Source organism: Colossoma macropomum, unplaced genomic scaffold (genome assembly GCF_904425465.1).
Source record: "Colossoma macropomum unplaced genomic scaffold, Colossoma_macropomum, whole genome shotgun sequence".
In the NCBI taxonomy this organism is placed as follows: domain Eukaryota; kingdom Metazoa; phylum Chordata; class Actinopteri; order Characiformes; family Serrasalmidae; genus Colossoma; species Colossoma macropomum.
In genome coordinates, this window is record NW_023494798.1 from 21348368 (window position 1) to 21372262 (window position 23895).

Genomic DNA, 23895 nt, shown 5'->3' on the forward strand with positions numbered 1-23895 from the left:
CCCCTTTTTCCGCACGGAGTAAGAAACTGAATTTACATAGTCAGAAGAAGGATGATCACAACACACACTCAGACACAAAAGCCAAAGCCCCTTAAACAGCCTCCACAATCACAATCTGGGCTTGAGCAGCCTCAGCATTACTCACTCTCTCTCTCAGTGACTCATCCGTTTCATTCATAGAGAACACTGTTTACTACTGTACTGTTTCTGCTGAACCTATAGACTGAAATTACTGTTTTCTGTCAGAGGCATGAATGCTGCTTTCAAGACTGAACGGATTTCAGTGTCTGCAAGTACTTTGGCTACAAATAATTCATGTTTAGCTAGTAATGCTGTTGTGTTTGCATAAAAGCAGACAGTGTTTCCTGGGGTGATCGAAGGTTGTTCCTTTTATTGCTTTTCGGTTTTGTTTTTTCCCTCGGTGGGCTCTTCCTCTGTAGTTTCCATAGTAACCACTCAAACTACCAGGACCTCCCATGCCCACCCCCTTTGGGCTGTACTGAGTTAGAGAAGTGTGTCTGTGAGAGGGAGAAGGGTGGGGGGTGTCCTCAGAGGTAAGTGGAGCTGCTTGTCTCTTAATGGTTCAAGCTTCTTTCACTACCATTCAGAAATGCACAGGGGTCGTCATGGTTACCGGCAGGCCTGTCCACCGTGCGGTTTTAGTATGCCTGGCTGCTGCAGCCTAAAGCACACATGAAAACACACACACATCCTCTCATCGTCTTCCTGCTGCAGCTTTGGACTAAGCTGTGAAAGTGTCTGTACTTGTACGCTAGTTGGGCTTCGTATTACATACAGTCTCTTTCGTCTCTTTGTTCTTTAACTAAGTATCTCTTGTTCTGTGTCTCATTTCCTCTATTTCACTCACTCTCTTATCCTGGCACTCTCTGTCTGTATCAGGATCTCATCAAAGGCTCGATTAATCAATTAAACTTGATTACTAAACAGGGGGAAAAGAATCTCAGTGAATGAATCTACTTAGTTGACAGTTTACATTGTCATAATGCATATTTTTTTTTCTTCTACTGGTCTGGTTTACAGTAGGGGAGAACAGCGTTGGTTGGAACAGTGTTTATTTCGAGGTGAGTAGGGTGAACAAAAGTGTAACATAAAAACGACTGCAGTTTAGTTAGGGTTTCTCAACCACTTGGCCACCCTCTGGCAGTCTTCAGGCCCATACTGAGGAGGAGGGAGTGGTCCCTGGTGGCACTTCACGTCATTAAAATCAGCGAAAAAAAAATTGACTTAATTATATTAATTTAATTAATTAATTGATTAAATTTCCAACTACAGTAGCCCTAATACCAGTGCCTAATAACAGTGCCTTAAAACAGGAAAAACATGCAGAAAAATGTTTTTTTTTCATGCACACTTAAGATTAAAAAAGTGAAGAAAAATAGATTAGTACTTTCATTTGCTTTCAGAAAAATAGAATGCCGAGTTAAAGACAGGTTATTAGGTTAATATTTTATTTTTTGTTAATAATTTGTTGTTGTTGTTGTTGTTGTTATTATTGTTATTATTATTATTATTATTATTATTATTATTACTACTACTACTATGAACTATGATTTGAAAGTGGATAGTAAGTGATACTGTGCCAACCAACCCCACCCACAAAACTCAACTCTGTGTTGTCCTGATATGGGTGGGGTTGGTTGGCACATCGATTCTGGCATTGGTTGGCAAGTATTTTAGCCAGCTCAAGTGTAGAAATGTCAACAATATATATATATATATATATATATATATAATTGTATATTCTGTACACACACTACCTAACACAACTAGAATACGGTACTATCACTGTTTATGCTAAATAATTTGCATTAAATTATAAGTTGTTTTTGTAGGCCGTTTTATATTAAGTCTATCGCGTGATGAAAATGACTGAACTCTTCTATTTACAGTATGTATTACATATGTTTTTATTATTTGAAAATATGAAAAATGTATCTTATTTTAACTTTAATATTTGTAAATATTTTAACAAATGTTAACAATTCACTAAATACTCATTCTCTACTACACCGCCGGTAATAGGTCATACACAACTAACTATTTTTTCAGTATTTTGGCATCTTTGAAAGGCTATGCTTTGTTCTTGTTCAAGTTCTTGTTCATTTTTGTTGTTCAAATGGTCAAGTCTATTTTTGATGTTTGGCCTTTTAAGAAAACTGATTAATCAGTTAATCATCAAAATAGTGGGAAGAGTACATGGTTTACAACATAATCAGTAGTGACTCTTCTCACTGCTCCTTATGCACACTTCCTTTCTTGTTCTTTGTGCTCTGGCACACTCTACTGAACTGAGTGTGTTTTATTTACTGAAGCACACTGCAATCAGCTTATTACTGCTTTACTCTGCTCGCTCATACACTTTCACTCTCTCTGTGACAATCAGAACAATATATGCTAACACAATCAGTCGTCTAATGGAACCTGTTAATTAATTCCTCTCAGACAGGAGTGCTCTAAGTGTGTGTGTGTGTGTGTGTGTGCGCATATTTGTGTGAGAAATCACTCTGTGCTTTTGTTGGCGCCAGACCACAGCTTTTTCTTCACTTTTTGGCCAGACAAATCAGGGGGGGTGGCTGGGAGTTTCAACTAGAACTCATATTGAAAGGTACCAATTTGAAAGAAGATTTCAAAAGAAACCTTTCAGACAGACTTTTGCTCAGTGTTCACTGGCAATGTGAGGTATTCCCAAATGATCAGGACCAAGTGCCAACACCAGTGAATCACAATGAGATTAAGAAGATCAAGATCTGTGAGCTTGGCAAGAGGCAGTACATGGGTTACTGAGTTCACATGTTCTTTGTGCTAAGTGATGTTTTTTGCAGCTATATAAAGCCTTATAAAGAGCTGCTGGAATTCCTTAGCTTGATAAGGAAAGGTTTATCGTGTACTTCCTCGTAATGCCTCTGATTTCAGAAGATGCACACCTTTATGGAAGCAGTGGAGGAATTCCCATACTTTGTTGCACCTGTAAGGTTCATAAGCTTGATGCACATGTAGAGAATTTTTGAATGTTACAGAAAGGAATCCAGTCACTTTTTAACCTTATCTTTCCTAACATGTGACCAGTGATGCATTCAGAGATGCTGGCAATACTCTCTTTAACATATTTGGATCTAATGCTAGAGTAGGTATGATGCATTATGTCCTTACTGGGCATAGTGAACACTTCTATAACCTAAGAATAGCGCAACTAGTTTGCATTGATGTCCCTGTAGTTACTGAATAATAAGCCTTAGTATGTAATAAGCCTGGGATTTTAACGGTTAAATACAATCATTCACACTTCTATCAGAATATTCCAATATACAATATTCAACCAAGGGACGGGTCAACCCAAAGACCTTTTAAAACAGGCAAATAGCGTTTTATTGCTCCTGTGAAAAGGGTTAAAAGACAGAGAAAGGCACTTATTTGCCTCTGCGTTAAAGGTTCACATATTTTGTAAGTAAACTTAAGCGTTACTTTAGTTTCAGAATCACCTGCTGAATGAGTTATGTGGCCCTGAAAGCTTTCATTTTTAGAATGTTTTGGCAAGACCAAGGCCACTTTGTCTATTGAACAATATATAGGCTATCAGCAGTAAAAATGTCACTCACTGAAGTGTTTGTTGTCCCACCTCCAGTCAGTAAATATCTACATTTGTGTCAATTATCCCTTATTGCGATAGTCAGGGAAGGAGATTTTATTTCCTCAAGGAGCATTTCAGTGTTTCTATATCCTTAAACACTCCACTTGATGTGTCTTCCTTGGCTTCATGACATGTTCATACAAGGTCAAGGTAGAATAAAAATAATAATAATTTTATTCAGCCTAGCACTTTTGTTAGTAAACTATCATTATGGCAGGTTTAAATGATGGAATGGTTAATTATAGTGCCCTACATGTGGCTTTGAAATTAGGCATCCATGTGCATCATGGCCTGCTGGCAAAATAACGGTCATCTGTTCTGGAAATAGTGACTGCAGGTAAAATCTTGATTTGTCCAGTTGCCAGACCCTTTACCAGCTACTGGGCAAGGTGACAGTTAGGGATTTAATATTTGCTTCACAAATCCGATGTTGGCTGTGAACAAGTATGCTTTCCTTGTAACTTGTGTTGACTGGATTTAACCTTAACCTGTCCTTTCAGTGCCGCTGGCATTCTGCCTGCACTGCTGAGTAAGCCTCATTCCTTAAACTTTTAAATTCTCAAAGTCTCCTACACAAATCAGTCATACACTGAGGAAAGTGAGGCACTGAACTTTCTTGGTTCCAATATGTGCATCATTTCAACATGAATGCAATATCACACCTACTCAGTTTTTTACAAAAATAATTGTGTTGATGTAATATTTTATTCACATGATGCACACTTTGAACCAAGCAAGTTCAATGCATTATTTTTTCCATTGTGATCATATGAAACACGTATGTAATATTAAGCCCTATTTGAGCTGGATTAGGTTTACACGAGGAGGTGCAGTAATTTGAGTGATTACTGGTGAGAGCCATGAATTTAATCTGTGCCAAATTTGCAATGTAATAGTTCTGGAGCAAATTACCTTCTATAATTTATCAAACATTGGAGCTCCTTCAGTAATAGTAATCCTGTGTGAATCAGTCATGGTAATGTAATAAGAAAACCCAATAATAAACACTACCTTTGTTTTTTGGTGACTTGAAGACAAGGCTTACTGCAAAAAAATGAGCTTGATTGGCACAGTACCTTAGAGTTCAAAATATGACTACTGTAATCTACATTTACACTGCATTTTTGCTGATGGTCTAATTAGAAGGAGAAAAAAAGTACCTCTTGCAAGGCAATGCAGTTTCTGCATTGTTGGGGACAGAGATGGAAAAAATCAGGTCCAGAAAATAAAAATCCTTGAGATTTTGTTCCCAGAGTCTGGCTTTTCTCAGTAGCTTAAACCCAGCAGTTGTGACAACATACTGAGGAGGATTTTTACTTTCTGGACCTGAATTATCCACCTCTGGTTGGACTGCAGCATTTGGTAAGTTGACTAAGCCCACTTTTGCCACCCTAGTGCTATTCTGTCTGGTATTAACTAGAAGCTGCTAATTAAGAAGCCCTTACTGAGTTGAAGAGCAAGCAAACAAAAATGTGCAGGATGGGAGGTGCTCCACGACCAGGGTTGGGACCTGTGATCTAAGGTAATTGGGAGTATGAATCATCCAGTCCAATCCTTTACAAATTACATTGCCAGACCTCATCTGGTAAAACTAATCCAGCTCTAACAGGACTTCAGACCTCTGTTTCTTGGACAACACAGTTTTTGGTAACACTTTATTTACTTTTACTGAAGATGCTTTGTCTAAGCTTTCCTTGCCTTTAACTTGTATTTAACTAAATATCTTAGATTGACCTTAATTTTATCTTACCCTAAACCTAACACTGACTTTAACCCCGGCTTTAACCTCAACCTCATACCTAAACCTGGTCCTAAACCTAACCCTGGTGCTCTGGGATGCAGGAAGATGTTTTGAGTTGGGGGTGCTGACATTTTTAGCATATACATGATGAACACAGTGACATCATGCTAAATACTATTTTTTTTTTCTTTTCTCATTTGAATTGTTTAGTGAAAGGCGATAAGATACAGGTGTACACTAACCGAGACAGCAACCGCTAATGTACTAGTAGTGATATTATTAGAAAACAAAGTTTTTAAGACATTGGACCACTTCGGGGCACAGAACTAGCCTACAACTCCTGCTTGAGTTGTAGAGACATGCCTAAAGCGGCAAATAGTTGGCAAGGAAAGCGATTCACTTCACTCTAAAATGCAGCTATACATTTAATAGTGCATGGTTACTGCAGATTTTGAACAGACAGGCAATCCTACTGAATTATTTGCACTGAAATCAAAAAGATATTAAATCAAAAAGAATTAAGTATTCAGATCTTAGAAATTTATGAGGTTTATGATCTATTTAAACCCAAAGTAAAAATTGAGATAGTAATAAGCTAAATAATCACTTATAGGGTACTTTCTATTGGGAGGTGGCTGATCTTTTTATTTTATTTTATTTTATTTTATTTTATTTTATTTATTTATTTATTTATTTATTTATTGCATTTTTAAAGGTCTTTTTGATTTCCTTTAGAGTGAATGTGAAATTTAGATTTATCATGATTTAAATTTTTAAATAAAATAAAAACTTTACTGTCCCATATTTTCACATCCCTACCAAAACAGAGTTTTAGTACAGTTTTAGTTTTAGGAGCCTTATTTCAGACGCATTTTAGGGCGGAGAGTGAGACTGCATCTCTGTCCCTCATGGCCACGTGGTGACCAGTTAGATCCCATTTTTTAGTAAATGTGTCCCAAAATCTGAAAGTCAGTGTGTATCAAGAACTGTCACTACCAAGACACATATTTTCTGCAATTAAGTAAACTTTTTTGTGTTTTAATGAAAAATTTTATGATTTTATGTGCACCACATCTTTAACAGTTAAATATATAGTGGTAAAATGGAATATTCCATCATTTGTTTTAATAGAATGAAGATAATTGAGGTATAGCGTCATTCAAAACAAAACCATTTTGATCTAGAGTTCAGCTAACTAACTGAAGTCAGTTAAAAGCCTGAAATAGGTTTTGAACTCTGAACCAATTCGGTAGAATGATTCCTGTAAATCAAACAAAATAAAAATACAAACTCCACCTTACAAAAAGCACATATGGATTTTTGCTGTACTCATAATATTTTAAAGTTCTGTTATTTTTCTGTTATTGGTTTTAGCAGTTGTACTTAAACAATCCTAAAATCTGGGGGTGCTGCAGCCCATTCAGCACCCCTCCTTCACACATCCCTGCTGGTGTTAATCCTAAACGTTACCCTCATGATGATTTCTGATTCTGATGATTTCTGATTCTGATTTACTTTTCATTGAATAACAAGTGGAAATGAATTGACAATGAAAAGGAAGTGTTACTACATTTTGTTTTGAAAATGTAATTAGGGTACAGTCGGTGGAAGTATAAACTGTATTACTCACATTACTCAAACACAGCAACTTTTTTTTAAGACTTGCTTACATTACTGCATGATGCAACTGTCTCATATTATTGGCTACTAAAGAGAAAGAGAGTGTACATGAGTGAGTGACAGACTGAACAAAAAGAAACTCTAAAGTGTGTCTGGCGTGATGCAGATCCCCATGTGGTAGTCCTAACTCTCAATCTCTCTGAATGGAGATCGATCTAAGTACCCTTTTCATCAGGCTCTACAGAGCTGCTGCTGTCATTTCGCTCACGTTCATGCCAGAAAGACTGCCATGTCGCTTAGTGACATGAGAGTAAGAGCTTGACAACACAAGAACGATTTTCAAATATTAATTAAACTGATTGAATATGTTTAAAATCTGGTCAAAATGGACATGTAAGTGTGCAGTATGTAAAATTCAGAAACATTGCTTATCTCTGAAGCATGTCACTCTGTTTATTATGTTATTTTCATCTGTAAATGTGGCAAATGGAAAACACACAGCAATAACCCTACTATAAGCACAATTGAGGGTGAACGCACTGAGAGAAAATGCCATACCATAATCCAGAGTAATATAGCGTTCCTGTTTCTGATGGATGATAGCAGTTTGTGGATGAAATGACACGAGTGAATAACTGGTTTCCAAAATGACAACCATAAACACAGCTATAGAAATGTCAGAAATCTTTCTACTGTCCAGTGGCAGTCTTTTTTATGAATGTGCGCTTATACGGAGGAATTCCACTGTTTTTTTTCAAAGTTCTGCATAATTAAGATGTTAAATGATGATTCAGAGTGGTTTGAGGTGAAGCACCGTTCTAGAGAATCTTATCAGGTGTTCTTAGCAGTGGTAATACGAACCAGACGTTTAAAGAGTTTATTGCCTCTAAAAGCTCTCACAGAAAACTATTACACAGTGGTTAGGAATATTCTGTCCGATCTGCTTTTCGATAGATTTGAGATGAGGTCTTGGCCTAAAACTTTTTTATAAATACATTCGTGGCAGAGGTGCCGTCATACCCACCCTTGTTCAAATGACATGTTCTTTTCTTAGTGGGTGAAAAAGTACACATCCTCTACAGAGAACACACTTCTGCTCATGTTTATTTGCTGAATTTAACGGATAAGGAAAAAATTAAACATAAAATGTGGCATGTGCAAAAAGGTATGGGCACAGTTCATATTTTATATTTAGTTTTTTCAATATGTTAAATACATAATAGAAATTGTGCATTAGGTTTGCAGAAAAATGTCATTTACATTTGTTCCCTATAGAGGATGTTTACATTTATTTTTACTTGGTAAAACAGCAAAACATCATTTGAGCAAGGGTGTTTAAACTATTGCATGCTACTGTTCATGTAGGGCATTATGAACTTTTTTTTCTGCCTTTATCAACATTACACTTTTGGATAAATGGAAAATTGCTATATTTTGTGTTGCAGTCCTTAGTTCGTTGAGTTTCTATGCTATGATATAATTTAAAAGGGGCTTATGCTAAGTCAACCACACAATGTATTTCTGAGTGAAATACAGTATTGGGGCTAGTTCTCTTAATGATGGGTGGGGGTGGTGGGAGGTAAAACATGATATTACTGGTTAATATTATTGTTCCCTACCTGCTGGTGCATGGTGATGTTCAAAATTAAACTTTTTATCTAGAAGCATATATCCAAGCCAAGAACCTCTAAGGAACCTTGTTTCAAGAGTGAATGTAATTAAGCAGAAGAGTCTGTAGTCAGGTAAGCTAGTTCTTCTGTCCTGTACTTAGGCCACTGTATTACTACAGAGGTCTCCTTCGGCAAAATCCTCAGTGGATGACGTTTACATCGATTACAGAAGTACGGGAAGACCGGCTCTATAAACGTGTATAAGAAAGTTTGTAGATGGCGGCCACTGATGGGATTCCAAAATGAGACTTGTCCTTCATCAAAGTCCAGCTGCACTCTGATCTTCCTCAGGCTCTCCCTTACTCTGAGGACAGTGGTGGGACCTCCAGAGGAACTGGATCCATACAGAATGTTCTCGTAATGGCATTTCCATATGCCACCACTGAAGGAAGTCTTACCCTTTTTCATAGACCCTGTTACAACACCTAGAGCCCACTGTTCGCAGTTTTCCACGTCGACATCCCAGCAGTGCGTTCCTGAGTGAAAGCCCTCAGAGCCCTGGACCCACAGATAATGGTCAAATCTCTCTGGGTTTTCAGGGAGCTGCTGGGGCTCGTCTGTACATACAAAGCTGGTCAGATCATCAGAGATGGTGAGACGTTGGTGTGCAGTGTTGGAGTCTAAAATCACAGGAGCTAGAGAGAGGGACAAAATGTTAGATTGAATGGCAAAGAAGAAGAATATAGTATGATTCTTAACATGTTTTATATGTGCAATTCTCGGCCAAAACAAACTAAGACGAGATGATATACTACAGTTCAAACATTATAGTTGAAAATGCTTTTAATTATATAAAGCTGGTTGCAGGTAAATGTACAAAATTATTTTAAAATGCTGTTCCTGTGCAACTTCATAGGTTTCCATTAACAAGTAGGAAGCTATATATATATATATATATATATATATATATATATATATATATATATATATATATATATTATATATATATATATATATATATATAGAAAACCTTGAGTTTTGCGGTACTTTGCAAAAGACTATCTTCATTTATTTACTTTTCTGTCAAAGCATCCATACAGGTTAAATTTTCAGGAGATACTGCAGAGAAGATTAAAAATAAGATGGTACACTTGCATAAGAAAAGACAGCGGCAAAGGAAAATAACTGAGGAAAAAAATGAGTTCTAAAACTGAACCAGACCCCTAACAACCATCCAAGACCTGATAATCCACTGTATAATGTAATCCACTGTAATAATACTGTACTGTGCAAAAGTCAGAGACCACCCTTAAGTTATTGAATTTAGAGTCAAATCATCCATTATGTACAAGTTATTCATTTTCAGGGGATCTTTCAGAGGACATCAGATATCAAACAGTCCGCTTGCATAAGGAAGCTGAGATAAAATAAGTAAAAAACAGAAGTCTCCAAAACTGTAATTCAAAAAAATAGTAAAAGATATAGAGAAAATAAGACTCCTGAAAATAGAACAATGTCTAAGACCACCAAAACTGTCAGACTAACAGATAAACGGTGCTTAAAGCTTTCATCTTTGAGTTTCCAGAGTTCAGACCTCAGCATCATTGAATGTGTTTAAGATTACTTGGATTGTGAGGAGGAAAAAATGTAAGCTACTTCTTACTTGACTATTGCACAGTACTGTCCAGAATGACTAAGAATTTTAATAAAATTGATAAACATAATGTGAAGAATTTGTAGTTTCCAAAGTGATCAAATCTTGAAGATAATTTGACAAATATGTTGTATGTAGAAATACAGTTTATGATTTTTCAAAACAAGTTGTCAAACTCATTCATTATCTTAGTGTTACCACAATACCACCTTGGATGCCTTGTTTCTAATTTAAATCTACACTAAGTTATTATTGCACTGAAAATAGCAAAACATGATTCCAATATTTTAAACAGTAATATAGCATGTGTGTCAACAAACCAAGTACCATGTCAAGACATTAAAATCATCACCTGCCCATAGAACTTACTGTATTTGACTATATCTTTCATCTTCTCCCACACTCTGAATTTCAGGTTGCCCAGATGCTTTGCCATATCGATCAGAGCTCCAGAGAGGATCTCTGGATCCTTCAGCTTACACTCAGTGCTGGAATAACATTCACGAGTCAGTCATGCTGTCAAAAGTGACTCAGAAAGTGTCAGGACACAGAAAGAGGCTTTTCTCTTACCTTTCCACTGTAGCTTTATAGTTCTGCATATGAGGGGAACAAAAGAAATATTTTATCACCTGCATTTTTACAGAGGAGTAATGAAATTCTGTCTGATGAGATTGCAGCAGTGGACCAAACACTATTGCACTGTGCAGTCATTAAGTGATTGAACAGTGGCACAATTCTTATTGCGCTGGCTCCGCATTGAATTTGAAACGAAACAGTGATGTTGAATTTGTAATGCAGAATTCAGCTTTAATTTGAAAGTATTTCCAATTGTATGGGTGAGCCATATAGGAATCACAGCCTTTTTTTACATTGTCCCCCCATTTCAGTGGGACATAAGTAATTGCTCGAATGCACATTAATCACAAAGAAAGGGTCATTGTTTTTGGCAATTTTAGTGAAGCTATTTTGAAACTTAACAAAACAAGAAAGCTCCCTCCAAAGCCTCGCCTCCAAAACTCAGATGCTAGAATGCCTAAATGCTGATGCTAACATTGTTGTTTTTTGCCCTTTGATAGCTTGAGAAGCTGAGCAAAATTGCAAAATAATTACCTCTATCTATGAGATACAGAGCAAGGCCAGCCTCTCTCTTCACATCCTTAGCTCTCCCTTAGCTTTCTCCAGCATTGGGATGTGGTACGATGTTAACTCTCAGATTTGCTCTGGGTCTTTCTGTTCCTCTGTCTTTCTTTTCTTGGTACGTTTGGCACTGTAAGCCATTGAATGGCATTCTTGGTAGTATTTGTTTAGAAGAACTAACCAGGTTAGTTACTTTGGATGTGCAACATAATTGACAGGCAAGTAGACACACCTCCTTATTCTGACTGTTAGATGGGACAGAAGATGCTTTTTTCCCTTTATTAGTTAAATGTTGGGTGGGCCACTTGTCATTTCTCCTGTTCACAGAGTCATGTGCGGCAACAAAGACCAGATTTGTCCTCCGAGTACATATTTTATTGACAGCTGTCAGAATGTGAGGATTTCGCTAATTATTACAAAAAGTATTCTGGCTTAAATATCAATAAACCCACCTTTCAAGGAATATTGTCAAACTGGTCACAAATCCTTGGCAGTTGAAGACTGTCTGAAGTTCTTAATCCATAGAATCACTTGATGTTCTACCAGGCCTGTAATGCAGCCATTTTCAGTTCTACTTGTTTCAAAGGTTTATTGCTTTGTATCTGGTCTTCAGTTAGTGAAATGCGTGCTCTGTAGGGTTCTAATGGGGTGACTGACTTGGTTAGACAAGAACACCAACTTCGAAGAAAAAACTAGTAGCGTAGCAGTATGTTTCTGGTCGTACACTGTGTCCCAGTTCAGGGGCTGCATCCTTCGAAGGACACGGTCTACAAAGGCTGTGTAGACCAGCGAAGGCTGACCTGAAATGAGATGGTCTACTCTATGGTGGATATCCTGTTTGTGTCACAGCACCCCTGTTTCCTGCCCTTACCGGTGCATCTTGAAACACCGCTATTGTAAAGTTATTTTAAAGTTCTTTAAAGGCAGAGCCAGAAATTTTGATTCTATTTATTTATTTATTTTTATTTATTAGAGCCGAAATGCTTTCCTCTGTCTGCTCCTTGCTTCCTAAAACGAAACGTTAGCATAAGTTTTGCTTCAGACCACATTGGCTTTTTTTTAATATTTGTATCGTTAGTTATTCGAATCAGTCTCCTCACCCGCCGTTCACTCCTCTGCTCATGCCGCCATGTTCTTGAATCTTGGTCGGCATGCAGTGAACCTCTGGATATGATGGCTGGCGAAGGATCCACCCGTTGGATCCTTTGTTGCCATGGAAAAGGACACATTTCTCGGCCGCATATGATGGAGCCTTGGAAATGGGACAGCCTAGTTGCGCCTGTGACTCAATCGGCCTTCAAATGCAGCCTCTGAAGGATGCAGCCCCTGAATTGGGACGCTGCTATTGTCTTACTGCAAAGAGTTTTGAGGTCTATGGTTGGCCTTGTGTTTCTCTACACAGCATTTGTCCTGCTGGTGCTTTGGTTGGGATGAAGAGCAATTCCTTTTTTCTACACTTTTCTCATTCTGTTGGACTAGATAATCTTTGTCATCTACCTGTACTAATTTTAAGGCTCAGAACTCTTTAAAGTTAGTTTCCCTTCAAGATTGAAAATATTCTCCAGACTACATAGTTGTGCTAGTTTTTCAGTGTGTTTGCCATTGCTTAGCTCACCAACTTGTTCTTGTTTAATAAACTGTTTGTGTTTAAGTTCTTTAGACCCTTTTTAGCTCGCTTGATGGCCAAGAAACAACTGACCAGTTGTCCATTTGCTTATGGTCCCCAAAAGCATTAAGAGGAAAAAGTGCAATGATTCCTATAGTTCACTCAGTGTGGGCGTATAGACTCAGACTTACACTATATGGCCAAAAGTTTGCGGATGCCTGTTCATCCAATGTTTCTTCCCAAATTAAAGAGTATAAAAAAGGAATTTTCCCCTCTTTGCTGCGGTAACTGTCTCTACTCTTCAGGGAAGGCTTTACACTAAATGTTGGAACGTTGTTTTGAGGATTTAATTGCGTTCAGCAGTGGTAGCACTAGTAAATCAGGTACTGATGTTGGATGTTTAGTTCTGAATCACAAATGGCACTCCACCTTATCCCAAAGGTATTGGTTGGTGCTTCATCACTCTAGAGAACGCAGTTCCATTGCTCTACAGCTCAGTGCTGAAGGGCTTTATATACCCCTCTAACCTACGCTTGGCATTGGACATGGTAAGCTTAGGCTCATGTGCAGCCGCTCCAGAGCATCCTCTTCTTTTATAAATGCTTTTCTATGGAGGCTATACAAGCTGTGTGCATTCAAACTCCTGTGTCAGTAGTGAACGTACCTTAATGCAGCTGAATTCACTACACTAATGAGAAGGGGTGTCCACAAACCTTTGGACGTATAGTTTATATTAGAGCTTACATCCTGTATTTTAACCTCACTATCATAGTTACATTTCACATTCAGTTTGCTGGAGTCCAGAGCCAAAACAACAAAGTGCATTCTGCACTGTAGCTCTCACTTCATAAACAGCATAATACCTTAAGGAAAGAGATGTCATCAGATGCTAATTCCTCATGTGTGGATGTGATTGTTTCTGAAAGATTCAGAATCTCATGGTTTATGCTGCTGGCAGTCTTCTTTGTTATTTGGCTTTTCACCCTCACTTCGGTCCTCAGCGCGGATAAACTGTTTTCTTCCTCATCTCTTAGAAACTGGTGAAGTTTCTCGAACTCCTCCTTAATTCGTCTCTCTGTGTTTTCAGCTTGGCTCTAATGTACAAAACATTATCATCTACAATTTGATGAGCTAATTGATCCATTGCATCACTGATTGCCTCGTAATATATTAATTTTCTCACCGTAATGTGTTGCGCAGTCTGATCACAAATCAGTTTTGCCTTCAAAAACAAATGAAGCTTCTCTTGCAAGGGTTTCAGTTTAGCCCGAAGCTCTTCCTGGAATGAGAAAGTGTGTTCTATTAAACCATTTCATATTTTATAGCTTTGTGGAAAAAACAAAAAATATGATAATCTATTAGGGTATTAAGAGGGGTAGTAGGGGAACATTCTGCACAGTTAAATGGAGATTTAAACAAAGTCATTCAGAGTGGTTTGGTGTGAAATGCTCCATTCCGAAGAAATCAATTAGAATTGTTCACAGTGCTGGTGATGGGAACCAGACATCTGAAGAGTTTAATACTTCTAAAAGCTCCCTCATGGAAAATTATTACCTGAACTGATTAAGTATATACTGCCTGATGTCTGACACATTATGTTGTCATTGTTTTATGATAGTTTTGGCTTAAATGAATTTCAATCATTTTTTTAATCCATTAATGGCGGAGGGATATATGCGGGGCGAAAATAGTTCCCAAAGAAAGGTTTTTTCTTCATATTTATAACTTTTTTTACCATAATCACATACAATCTTAGAAGGCATGTGTAGGTTCACTAGTGGTTTTGGATAGTAAATAAAATGGCGACATTGTGACATTATGACCCCTGGTTCCTATCACCACCACTGTAAAGAGTTTTTCTACAGTTAACCATTTCACATCAAACCACTCTGAATGACACTGATCTCAGGGACTGATTTATTTAGAGATTTTGGAAAATAGGTGGAATTCCCCTTTAAAAATGTTGGTTGCATTTTGGTTTGCACTCAGGGTTCAACTTAACGAGCGATGCAAAAGTATGCCGCCCCAGTCAAAAAACATGACACACACCATCAAGATATTAACTAGTGACAGAACGAAAGTTGTTTGGTTCTAAATCTGTGTGTATCCTCAGATACACCTAAAAAATTGTTATAAATATTATTATAAAACGCAAGGTTACAGTTTGTTCTGTATAGAGAAATAAGGGCAGCCCTGCCCAATTCTTGGTTGAACCCAGCATCTCAAAATATATTTAGTAAGATCACTGATGGTTCTGGATGGTGAAATGGCATGAGTAATGATGCTCTAATTGGACAGCATTACCGTTTAGCTTTAGCTTTTATCCATATGCAGGATTGTCTTAGGTGAATGCGTTTGGGGTACAGCAGTTTACTCACCCTGTGTTCAAACGCTGCCTCATCCAGTGGTCTGAAACTGTGCCTGCTGTGCAGTTTAGATTCCCGACATACTACACACACGGGCTCTTTGTCCTCCAGGCAGAAGAGCTTCAGTTCCTCTTTATGCAGTCCGCACAATGTCTCAGATCTTACTGCTGAATTGTCTCTCTCCTGACGAAAATTGTCACACAGCACTTTTAATTGAAGGTTAAGGGGAGGAAAACCTTTGGGACATTGTTTCCTGCACAAAGGACATTTGAGAGGTTTCTTCGTCTGCTGGTACTCCTCCCAGCAGTCCTTACAGAAGCTGTGACGACAAGACAGCAGCACAGGATCCACATAGATATCACAGCATAAAATACAGGAGAGGTCCTTCTCTGAAAGAGATGATTTTGCCGCCATTTCTTTATCCAGAGTCTGTTCTTGATTGTCCTTAAACTGTTTCTTCAGACAGTGTGTAAGACTTGACTTCCTTGTAAGATCATCTGTCTTGAACAGGTTGTATGATCTCAAACCTCTGTTAATATTCTACTATATTGTGTCTGAAGGTGGGGTTTTACAATAGGCAAAAAGGCTGGACTCTGAAAAGGCTCTCTTTCGCTTTCTGTGTGTGTCTGTGTCTGTGTATACCAATTTTATTCACATTCCTTGACATTATAGTAACTGCAATTATGAAGTGCCTTCATTCATTAATAGATGACTGGAAACTGTCAGGTAAATGAAGATCTAGAATAGCCTAAAGAGTCCCAGTATGAATAAGACTCTTAACCAACATTTGGACTTTAGTCAGTTGAGCAGTCAGTTCAAAGTTCTGTTCTGTGCCCAGGTCAGATATTTACTGCTGATGAAAACTTGATTAAAAGAAATTCTCTATCAAGTCTAAGTCTAGTCCTGGGTATAGAAAAAAATTGGTACAGAATGAATTACTAACAAAATAATATAAAAGATTCTATTTCAAATCTTAAATACCTACAAACAAGCATGTGCAGTTCAAAGTCTGCATCAGTGACTGTCTAAATTACATACGGGAGGCACGTTATTAATGTCTTAAGGCCGGAGTGCATGCATGGGACAAACAAGAACAACTAACATGAACAAACACAATAGTGACAACGAAATAACATGAAATAATTGCCGGTGTCAACTTTCTAAATCATTGAAAAATGGAAAATTACTACTGTGACCAATTGTATAGTAACTTTACTTACTTTAACTTTTTACTTGCGTTAAAATATTGCAATAAGAGGTGAGTCATTATGGAAGATTTCCATTGAGTTTATTGAACTTGAAATAAGTAACACACAGATCATTGTTCTGTCTGTTACTGTTAGAACAAAAATAAAGACATATAGTTACTAACCTTTTTAAGTTAAAATAACACGTCTTACAGTGTGGTCTTTTCTAATGGTATAAAAATATAGAAACGATATAGGGTAATAGTTTTCTTACAACAGAGATAAAAGATCCAGTTGTTTTCAGCACAGAGCTTTGCAAGGCTACGTGACATTTATCATAAGCTTCTCATGAATACTGACAAACCAAGTGGTGTAGGCCTGTGAAAAAGCGTGTGGGCCAGCTTGGTTGATTTTCAAGTCCCAAAACATCATTACATCAGGCTGTAGCCTATTCCTGTCAGCATCGCAGTCATCACCCCAACTATTCCAATGCTTCCCCCCCTAGACTACACAAAACAAAAACAAGACTGTGTATACTTCAGCCATAAAGCTGGATTCACATAAACCCAACCAACACTGAAACACCCTTAACATTAAAGTATACGTCTGCTCACTACAAGCACAATGTTTGTCCAGGTGGTATAACTGAGTAAATATCAGATGGCTGAAATGAGGAAAACTAATTAGCAAACTTAAAACTTTGACCTATTAATCGTATTTATATACGTTATATACGTATTTATATAATCCTTTGATGCACTGAGGTAGATGTTTTGCTTTGACATTTCGACACCCGTTTTAGCTTTTGTCATAAACAAGAATTGCAAGTACCAAATTCAGACAACAGTGATGTTTTTTTAAATTTGTTCTTGGCTTTGCATGAGTAGAAAAGACATACTCCACTCTATAAAGGACTCACTTTTGCAGGTCCCACAGCTGTCTTTTGACCACAGCTGGAGCATCAATTACAAACACTGGCACACAGATAACCGCCTGAATGCTTGAAGCAGTGGTGGATAGCAACAGTTGCTAAGCAATGATTGGAGGCCAAAAAAGGAGGTGTAACTCATCAGAGAGCATAACAATTTTAAATGGCCATAGTGGAGTGACAGCACTCTCAGAAAACAAAGCAAGTTTAATGATATTTAAAAAACTGCAGCTTAAGTATTCTGTCCCCATTTGAATGGATAAGCCTGTGATTGATCTGGACAGGCCCAGGCTCAACCAGGCCAATGTTTTATAAAGATTATTCAAACAAGTGTCAGTTGTCATAAAGGCTGCTTTTGTCAATTCTGATGTCATTAGTGTTATGACAACTGACACTTGTTAGTAAAAGCCTTGAATGTGATATATTCAACATTTTTAACATTAATATAGCAGCAACAACTATTTTTCAATCCATAGACATAGTGGAGTAACCCACAACCGAGCTAACGTTAGCTACGTTAGTGTCTGTGTCATTGTTCACTCTAACTTTATATCATGCTATTTGCAAAGGTTTTAATGGCCACAAAGGTCTAAAAAGGCATGTTGGCCTTGACAATGTGCGTCCACAAATTTTTGGGGCGGAGTTTCTGAAGGAGCATTGAAGGGAGGGGTGTGTTTGTTTTGCTGTTGAGTTCAAATATCAACAATCTTTTTTCAGAATCGTAAACTGCTCCTTTAAAGAAGTATATAATAGATTTGGTTAGATGTGATGAAAGGCTTATGTAAGTGTCATGTAGCCTTATCAAGACTGCTTTAGACTGAAGTGTTAATGATGGGATAAAATCTGTTTGTTAATAGTGAACATGAAGGAAGAGCCCCGGCTGTTCACTAGAGCTTGAGGATGGCTTCCTAGTGTGGAACTGAAAATGCAACCACAGAAGTGTTGTGTCTGTGGTGTGTTCAGACTGTGTGGAGCAGCTGTCTGATGCTGCAAAGCTGTGTTGGCCTTTTGCATTTGAACAAACAGGGAAAAGCCATTTCCCCTCATTTATCATCACACATCACAGACAGCTCATACAACTAACGTAAAGCTGCTCAACTGCTTACAAAGGAAAGCAAGTGAGTGTTGGTGTGTATACATGTGTGTTTGAGAAAGAAGAAAAGAAAGAGAAAGAGGTGGATAGAGAAAATGTGTGTATGTGTGTCATTCACTGCGCACAGGAAGTATGTCACGCTCGTCCGCTCTCGTTGCCAGTTCCTGCCGTGTTTGATCAGTGGTTTAGTATTCTGAGTGAGTGTGTCCGTGTGTGTGTGTGTGTGTGTGTGTGTGTGTGTGTGTGTGTGAGTGAGCTCTGTGTGAGTGAGCGCTGTGTGTGTATACTGACACATTGTCATCACAGGCTTTGGCTGAATCACTCGTCAACTGTCCCCGCTACGCTGGCACACAAGCGCAGTAGAATATGATGGTGGAGATAAGCTTTAGCTCTTTTCGGCACTCTATTATTCTCTCCAAACAGTTTTATGCCCTTATCATTGGCTTTCTCTGTGTTCAACAACGTAGCACTGAGGACCTGAATGCTTCTGCTGCAATTCTGTGTTCATGTTTGCGGTGAGGAGCTACACTTGTCCAAAAGTATCCAGAAACCCCTCACAGATAAGTCAATGCAGTTACTTCAAGGTTCACCAGTTGTGCACACAAAACATTAAATTGCACAAATACAGCTTGTATGAACTCTATAGATAAGCATTCAGAATGGTATGCTCTGGAACAGCCGCATGTGACCAAAAGGTCACCATGCTCAGAGCCAAGCGTCTGCTTGAGAGGGTAGTATTGGGCTCTGGAGCAGTGGAATTGCATTCTCTGGAGTGACGGAGCACCAGTGTGCTGAGTGTCCAGACGTCATCATTCAACATCAGTACCTGACCACACTAATGCTCCTGTGGCTGAATGCAATCAAATCCACACAGCAATGTTCCAGCATAAAGCCTTCTCAGAAGAGTAAAGTCTTTTACTGCAGGAAAGGAGGAACTTTAATATTACTACCTTTGATTTCAGAAGAAACTTGGGATGAACCAGTGTCTACAAACTTTTGGAAATATGGTCCATCATTTTCCCCTCATTTCTTCGGTGTCTCAGAATGATCTCTCCATTATAGTTCTCATAATGTCATTCTTTAGCATGTCAGTGGGTTTGTGATTTATTTGGACAAACTGAACTCTAAGTGACTAATCTTAAAGGAGCTAATAATGGAGATGCTAATGGTGCTAATAATGAATGAAAGTGAATAACCATCAATTAGCATTATGAAAATTACATCATGCTAGACTCCATTCATTGTTAGCGACATTAGCATATATGGTTTAGTCATTCCATTAAGAAGATAAAACCACCCTTGTGTGTCTCTTGTTACCCTATTGGTCTAGTGGTTTGGGGAATTAATGTAGTGACCTGCATTGTACAGTTTTGCATGCTTTCTGACAGTATGATGGTTGTTGTATTAGTGTGGTGAGGCCAGTTTAACAGATGAAGTCACAGTGCTTGGATAATGGAAGAGGGAACCCTGTGTGAACAGTAAATCCCCTCTGATGGTGATTAGAACTGTTTGCCAATTGTGTGCAGTGGACAGGGTAATCCTGATCAGTGGGCTGAGGGACATGCAAGCATGTGTGTTTGCATAGTCACTGTCATATCAAAACTCATAACATTTTTATGATGAATAGACCAATAGAAATGGTCCAAAAATATTTAAATAAGATCTTAACTTGCAGTAAAAGAGGTCAAGTGCTGTTTTATATGTGTGAATGTATGGAGATTTGTTATGAGTCAGTCTCATAGTCTACACATAAATATGCAAAAGAAGCAATCTCTCACACACACACACTCTCTCTCTCTCTGTCTCTGTCTATGTGTGTGTGTGTGTGTGTGTGTGTGTGTGTGTGTGTGTGTGTTTAAAACTCCCCAAAATGTTAGTTTTCCTCTCCATTTGCCTCGTCCCTCATTCATGTCTAATGAATGTCTGATTTTGAATGGAATTTGCATCAGGATATGAATCTTCCTGATTTTATCAGATAATTGAATGCTGTTCAATGTAGCTCAGATTACATTAGGACAGTGCTGCTAAAATAATGAGTAGGGCCTCAGTGATGCTAGGAGCTGCCCATAGCCAGACAAACCCCATCAGCCATTCCCTCAGATGGTGTGCTGCAGTGGTAAACCGGTGCCAGGGCTAGCCACCTAGCTTTCCTGCTAGGAGTATTAGCAGTTATGCTTCATGCTGGTAGTTGCTACCGTAGCTGCGTCCCTAGATTGACCATCTGAACCTTACTCTGTGTGTTGGAATTATGTAATAGGCCAGTTACACCTGGGCTAGCCCCTAATGCCTCCTGCTGGCCTCAGCACTGTGTGGAGTTGTGGAGTAGGGTAAGCCTGTAACTGGGCTAGCCCCTCAGTCCTCTGCTGCTAGCTTCCCTGTATTTATAGTGTACATCATGCTGAGCGCGACAGATGGCCAAGCATGATCCTATTAGCTCCATTAATGCACTCGGTGCATGTGGACACTCTGCAGCCCTCACCTGTAAGCCTCTCTTTCTCTGCCATTCTCACTGTCCATTATCCTGCACTCTCCCCGTTGGACTCTTTTTAATACCCCTGTCCACATTTACACATGCGCAGAGAAATCCGCAGAGGAAATTCAGGTACGTCCAGCTTTTTCCTACATACTGGTGACTTTGCGTACCAAGCAAGTTCGTTATTCAGCCTGTTGGTCTTAAGCTGTATTGGTATGACTTGTCTTGACTGCGCATGCGTTCATGCATCTTTGTTTACTATCGTAATTCGATTGTGGACTTTCAAACACAATATGGGCACAGCTAAGGATGTAGTGATTGTGAAAGGGTGTAATGACTAATATAATGATTCTAACACAGCACTGAAAAATCGGTATGCCCCTTAGCCTCGTCTGAGGGTCTCTCATTTGCCGTCTTTTGTGGAAACCACTGGCAGTAATCAACACTAGTTGTCCGGGTACATCATCTCTACATCTATTTGTGTTGTTTATAGCTCATTTGTTTTAGAACATTTTTTCAAGGATATGCTACTTTGCAATCATTTGTCTAGAAATCAAAGCTCGTAATTTTCCTCTGTGTAGAATATATTTAGAGCTTTGTTGAATAGAGACATTTTTAATGCATCAAGTATAGAAAATCAAATCTTAAACTCAGATAAAATTATATTGAACCTGAAAATATGTATTGTTCACCTCTAGACAAAATACAAATAAAACAGTCCCTGCTTCCGTCTGTTTTAGCTTCCAGCTCACTTCTTAGTTTTATCTGTAATTATCACAAAGCATAGAACAGTACACAGTATAGCACAAAGCCTGCAACAGTCAGAATTTGTAGTGGAAGTACCTACAGTGAAGGATGTGCCGTTGTGTGATTGGATTTCAGCAGACCAATCACAACCCATGAGCAGTCTGAAGTCATTCAAAGTGGAGGTATTTATCAGAGATTGACACACAGAATACTTAGCATGTATAGGTTTTAAAGTTACATGCCGATCTAAAAGATTTACACACAGAGTAGACCAATGTAAAGTGTGTACTTAAGGAATCTATAGCCAGAGATGCAGAAGAGAGCTCTGAGGCTGGAGATGAAGTTAAAGCTTGTTCAGCTTCCTGCGGTGCCAGATGTGTATTAGTTTAATTGTTCACATTTTAAATAGCTGTTTCTCTGTTAACATGCTGCGCTATGCTGTGCAAACCTGGCACATTACTTGCTGTGATATTTGCAAATATCCATTATCCTCAAAATAGATCCATGATTTATGGTGGTGTTAACAGGAGGGAATGTAGTTTGTCTGACTGCAGTGTGTTTATATTAAAGTGCAGAGAGCAAGACTCCTATAGGAGCAACAGATATACCAATTCTCAGTCTCATTTCAGAACATGCTTGGAACTCAGTAAAAAGCAAGTGAAAGCTTTGTGTTTCTTTATTAGTAATACATGAATAAGTGTGAATAAGCAGTGAATAAGCATGATGGAAATTGTCCAAAATTATTTGGAATAAAATCTCGTTGAATAAAGTCAGGGCTCCGGACTGTACACAGAGTTCAGAAGTTCAGCAGAAACAAGCAAATGTATGTGGTTCACTTGAGATGATAGTATGAAAAAATGCTTGTCTGTTCAAAGATTTGTTGGAGCTCTAAAGGCCCAGACTGTGAACCAAGGTCACATTAGGTTAAGAGTCTGTGGATTTCTGCCATTGGCATAGTAGCCTCGCGATTGGCTAAAAGAAACTAAATGGTTTATACCTGCAGGTTAAACTAGCAGAAGTCTTTCAGTGAGTTCTGAAGAGCTGTTAAAGTGGCGAATGCTGCTGTTTAAGTCAAACAGAGTAAATTTAGCAAAAAAGGCTCTGCCTGCTGACTGTATCCTTTAGTACTGAAAGGTAGACCTTTTCTGTTTAACCCTGACTTTATGGGGTTAAATTAGCCCTGGCCCTGGCCATTTAAGGGGTTAAATTCTTTAGTCATAAACAGTGTTTCCTCTTTCAGTGGTTTGATTGATTAATTGGTAAATGGGAGGTTGTGTGTGTGCTAATTGGACATCACTCAAGGTTACATAATTTGCTTCAAGGCGTGTGTTTCTGTCATACATCACTGTTAGGGAGAGAGAGGAGGCAGTAAATGGGGCGGGACAGCTTTTCTCTGCTGGAATGCTTTTTGCCATGAACGCTGTTTCACCCTGGCCTGACAGACTGCTCTAATAGGTTGTTTCTATGGTGATACTGTAATTGCAGGTAAAAGTGACCTATACCACAGCCTATGACCTTGTTCTGAAAGAGGTCGTCTAAATCGGATGATTATTGGTCAGTGGTCTGTTACCATGGAACTGTGCTTAAGTAGTCAGACTTACAGGGTCTCAATTACACTACAGTTAAATGACCAATATTGTGGATAACTGACTTTTTTAGGAGTTTGATGTAGTATGTAAACAAACCTCCTAATCCAAACAGTCCATATATGGAAGCTAAGCTTCCCATATATGCTAACAGCATCTTTCGAGTTTACTAATTTTGTGAAGACATGAAAAACAACACTTTTGACTATTGAGCCAGCAGCAGTTTAGCTCTGCTTATTCACACTCCAATTTTAAGGCGTGTTTCAGTTTAGAGGGCTTTTTAAAAGAGGCCCAATACAAAACAGCCAATTGGAAACAAAGGCCGCTTATAGGGATGTAACAATGCAGTGTGTCATATTGTATGAAGTTGTATTGTATTGCATTGTATTGCAGTGTATTGTTACATCATGACTGGCATATTAGCTTGTGGCTAGTGTATTAGCTTGAGCATAACATTAGCTTGTGCCTAGAGCATTAGATTTTTGTACATAAACCCAC

The 23895-nt window shown here is 38.4% G+C and overlaps 2 protein-coding genes across 2 annotated transcripts in view; one reads left to right on the forward strand and one right to left on the reverse strand.

Moving 5' to 3' along the window:
- The window catches only part of shank3a (SH3 and multiple ankyrin repeat domains 3a), a 378305-nt gene that overhangs the window by 38295 nt on the left and 316115 nt on the right, over positions 1-23895 (forward strand). The window lies entirely within an intron of this gene.
- On the reverse strand, positions 8254-15797 carry LOC118818524 (tripartite motif-containing protein 35-like). Its single transcript, XM_036585772.1, has 6 exons — positions 15396-15797; positions 14201-14296; positions 13881-14111; positions 10845-10867; positions 10644-10762; positions 8254-9315 (listed from the first exon to the last, which is right to left on the reverse strand). Exons 1-6 carry the CDS (start codon positions 15795-15797, stop codon positions 8729-8731), a joined length of 1458 nt encoding a protein of 485 aa, XP_036441665.1. The 3' UTR covers positions 8254-8728.